The sequence below is a fragment of the Branchiostoma floridae genome, chromosome 8 (assembly GCF_000003815.2).
Source record: "Branchiostoma floridae strain S238N-H82 chromosome 8, Bfl_VNyyK, whole genome shotgun sequence".
Lineage (NCBI taxonomy): Eukaryota > Metazoa > Chordata > Leptocardii > Amphioxiformes > Branchiostomatidae > Branchiostoma > Branchiostoma floridae.
Genome location: NC_049986.1, coordinates 3,988,207 through 3,992,027, shown reverse-complemented (window position 1 = coordinate 3,992,027; position 3,821 = coordinate 3,988,207). Strand labels below are relative to the sequence as shown.

Below are 3,821 nucleotides of genomic sequence, written 5' to 3'. Positions count from 1 at the left end.
CAGGGTTCGAATCACCTGGCTTGCCGTCGATGTTGTGCTCTTAGGAAAAGCGCTTTAACCCGACTTTCCTCCATACCCGCAATCGTAAAACATCCTTCCACAAAGGGTTGACTATCGCGGCAATGCCTTACGATATCACCCCTGCCATTTCAGCCACAGAAAACGGGTATTAGGGTCGTGGCTTCTAACCAACAGCCAGCCGATCAGAGAAATGCCTTTTTGCTGTCCAAAGCCGCCATATAAGGCGACTAGTTAGTATTCAAGAGCAAATAACAGTACCGGCATAACGTTGTACAGTTCTTTCAGCTTCCAGGCGTCTTTATCAGGTACCAAATTTAAGATTTGTCACTTCTGTGGGTATAGGGCAACCACGGCATCACCGTATACCGACCTAGCACACGAAAAAAAAAAAAACATCATCACGCAAAAATAAACAGCCGCGCCGCACGCTGTTTGTTCGAAACTTGCAATCCTATCGCTGATTGGACCGCGGGAAATCAGGCTAGCTTATTAATATTCATAAGAAAGGCGCTCCTAATACCCGATTTCTGTGACTGAAATGGCAGGGGTGATATCGTAAGGCATTGCCGCGATAGTCAACACTGTGTGGGAGGATGTCGTAAAATGGGTGACTGGCTTCGGTTGGCAGAATGCTCCTTCCAAAACCATACTTTCCAAAGTGTACCGTCATTATGGCCTCTAAAAGGCCACGGGACATCCTATACCTTTACCTTCAGACAGGAAGAATCTATTTCCATCGCAATGGGGGTGGCAAAGAAGCGTGATTCTCTGACACGTTTGTAGGTTCAAGACACAGTTGGGTACGACACACTCGGCCACTGCTTTTTCCTCGAGGACGGAGTGGAGCAGCGGAACGTGCTGGACCACAACCTGGGCCTGGTGACGCGGGCAGGCACGCTTCTGCCCACCGACAGGGACAGCAACATGTGCCGGTCCATGAGGGACGGGGTCTACGGGAACCATGTCCCGACGGATAGCGAATGTCGGTGAGAATCTATTTCCGTCTACTAAAGCGTTAGCATTGTAATACATCATTCGTTTCAGAAACAGTTGCAATAAATGTCTATTTCTCTATCAGACATTATATAAAGAGGCCGAACTTCACACCAAAGACGAAGCATGACGCTCTTTGATTAGCTAGTAGTGCTCGTGTGTTTAGCCAATCACACCAGGTCACCCGTCTTCTCGATAAGTGTACTGGGTTCTTTTAACTGCAGAGGTTTGACGCTTGACGTGTTATGTCTACGGCATCACCATCAAGAATGACGAAATTAGACATAATATAGTCTGATTCTATCATGATAGTCTCTAAGATAGTCTCTCTTATCTTATCTTTTTCTAAATCTTGAACTCAATTTGCTCTTTTGCTTTTTCATTTTGCGCTCTTAGGGCAGTAACCACTTTCTGGATCGCTCATCCCAATAACAACCTCACCAACAATGCGGCAGCCGGTTCTTTGGTAAGGACGTCGTTTGATATTGAGCTATGAAATATACTTTGGAGTTTGGATTCTATTCATATTCTATCGACATAGTAGACATAAAAGGTACTAATGGCATTAGAGCTCTCCAGAACTGTCAGGTACCTTCATCTGAGCAATGGAGACTACGAAGGTTGAAGCTATTCACGAACGGAAAGCTGATTCTACTTAACATTGCAGCTAGGTGTCGCTGTTTCAATGGAAATGATGCAGTCTCAAACGTGATTCATGTTGTATCCCCTCTCATCACTGATGATTAACTACCGCACCAATGGTTACGTGCATCTACAGCACACTGGAATCTGGTACATCTTCCACCGTGAGCCGACCGGTCTGTCAGAGGGCGCTCTTCCTCGGAAACAAGCAGAACAGTCGCCGTTGGGACGGTTCTACAACAACAGAGCTCACTCCAATGGAGTAGTGAGTAGGCATTACAAGAGCCTAAGCGTACAGTCTGCTATACACATGCAGCGTATTAGTCTCTACTAGACTCCTGGTCGCTGGAAAACCGTAGAAATTGAACAAATAGAGGAGTAAGCCGGCCAGAGGAGTGTAGCCGGCCAGGGAATGGGGAGGTCGCGTACTGTTCCCTGGCCGGCTACATTCCTCTAGCCGGCTTACTATTCTATTTGTTCAATTTCTAAGGTTTTCCAGCGACCCGGAGTCTGGTAGAGACTAGCAGCGTATACATACTGTAGAAAAATGGCTTGTTACTCCTAAATGTGGTTTATCGGCTATGTGAAACAAAATAAATCTCAAGAAAGCGTCTAGATACGAATTGCATGTAAATGCTTTGTTGATTTGTGCAATGACGCCAGATCATTCATTGTCACAGTTTTCTTAGTGTCATATAAGTTTTTTTTATAAATTCGTGTATTACTAGACATTTACTAGACAAGTAATGATGTTTGGTTCCTTCTGGTCCATCCTAGGACGGTCTGATGATAGATGAAGGAGTAAAGACGACTCAACCATCTGCAAATTCACCAGAGGAATATCTGTCGCGGAGGGGTGCACGGTATTCACCTGTTTTTTTTTTAACGGGATTGTTACTAGAGGAGTAAGCCGGCCAGAGAAGTAAAGCCGGCTAAGGAATAGCAGATCGCGTGCTGTTCCCTAGCCGGTTATAATATGGCCGGCTTACTCCTCTATCTGATTGCCAATGATCATACAAGCACATATCATATCAAAAATATATATTCAGAACAATACACTATCATTTTGCAATTTCAAACTTTTTACTACAGCAAATAAATGTTTTTTTTTCTCGATGTGACGTAAAGCACTAAAGGCGACTGAAGCTGGGTTCCCGACCGTGCAATATTTAGGTACCTCACGGAGAGGGGCAAGGGGCAGTCCCATACTTAGACGCTTAGGCAGGCAGTAGTTTGAAAAAAATACTAATGACCTTAGGATTGAAAGCATTCTTACATACAAACTGCGATTACATTACTACGTTTGCTGCGAAAACAAAGAAACAAACGGACGATGTAGCCTCCATAGCAGGCTCATATTGCCGGCCGTCGCTAATCACTGGCCCCGTGTTAATAGGGCCAATGAAAGGATTTTCTACTCTCCTTTTGCTTTGTGGCGCCAAAATCATGCAGGCTCCAAGGGGTCAGTAATCAGCGACAGTCGGCAATCAGTGACCCAGTGCAAAAAGAAATGGCCAGTAAAAGTGTATTATGAGCCTAAAAGGCCACAGAGAGCCTGCTATGCCTATGGAGGCTACGGAGGATGAAACGAAGCAATTGCTAACTTGGCTGCTATTCTTCTGATGCTAGTAAATAATCACACACACACACACACACACACACACACACACACACACAGAGAGAGAGAGACGTAGTAGAAACATGTGTATTGACATGACTCAGCTCTAGCCAGACTTATCTGCCCAGCGCTAGTCCGCATGCGTGGACTGTTCCAATGGTGAAGGTGGGGGAAACTAACCATTCTAATTAGCCTAAGTAATCTAACAGCAGTGCCCGTCCCATGTTTGTGACCTACAGGTACAAGCCCCACCAGAACTCGGACCTGCTTCAGCCGCGCGTCCCGGCCATGATTGAGGGGCTCATCTCCTTCAAGAACACGGACCACGGGTCCTGGGTTCGAGGGGGTGACATCTGGTTCAACAAATGCGCGTAAGCACTACATTAGGGAAAAAGACGCCAAGGAGTAACAAAAAAGCTTCACATGGAAGCTCATCTGTGTTTTCATAATTCATATTAAAGATTTTCACTGTCATTCAACACAAGAAATTGCTCAAGGTCGACGGATGTGCGACCGAAAATACAAGGTGAGCAATTTCTTGTGTTGA

At 45.4% G+C, this 3,821-nt stretch overlaps 1 protein-coding gene across 1 annotated transcript in view; it reads left to right on the top strand.

Annotated features, from left to right (window-relative positions):
* Positions 1-3,821, top strand: part of LOC118421464 (cell surface hyaluronidase-like) — a 26,776-nt gene that overhangs the window by 12,213 nt on the left and 10,742 nt on the right. Inside the window, exons 10-14 of the mRNA XM_035828764.1 lie at positions 805-1,007; positions 1,411-1,480; positions 1,793-1,921; positions 2,434-2,519; positions 3,514-3,645. Of these exons, the coding sequence (XP_035684657.1) occupies positions 805-1,007; positions 1,411-1,480; positions 1,793-1,921; positions 2,434-2,519; positions 3,514-3,645 (620 nt within the window). The remainder of the gene's footprint in view (positions 1-804; positions 1,008-1,410; positions 1,481-1,792; positions 1,922-2,433; positions 2,520-3,513; positions 3,646-3,821) is intronic.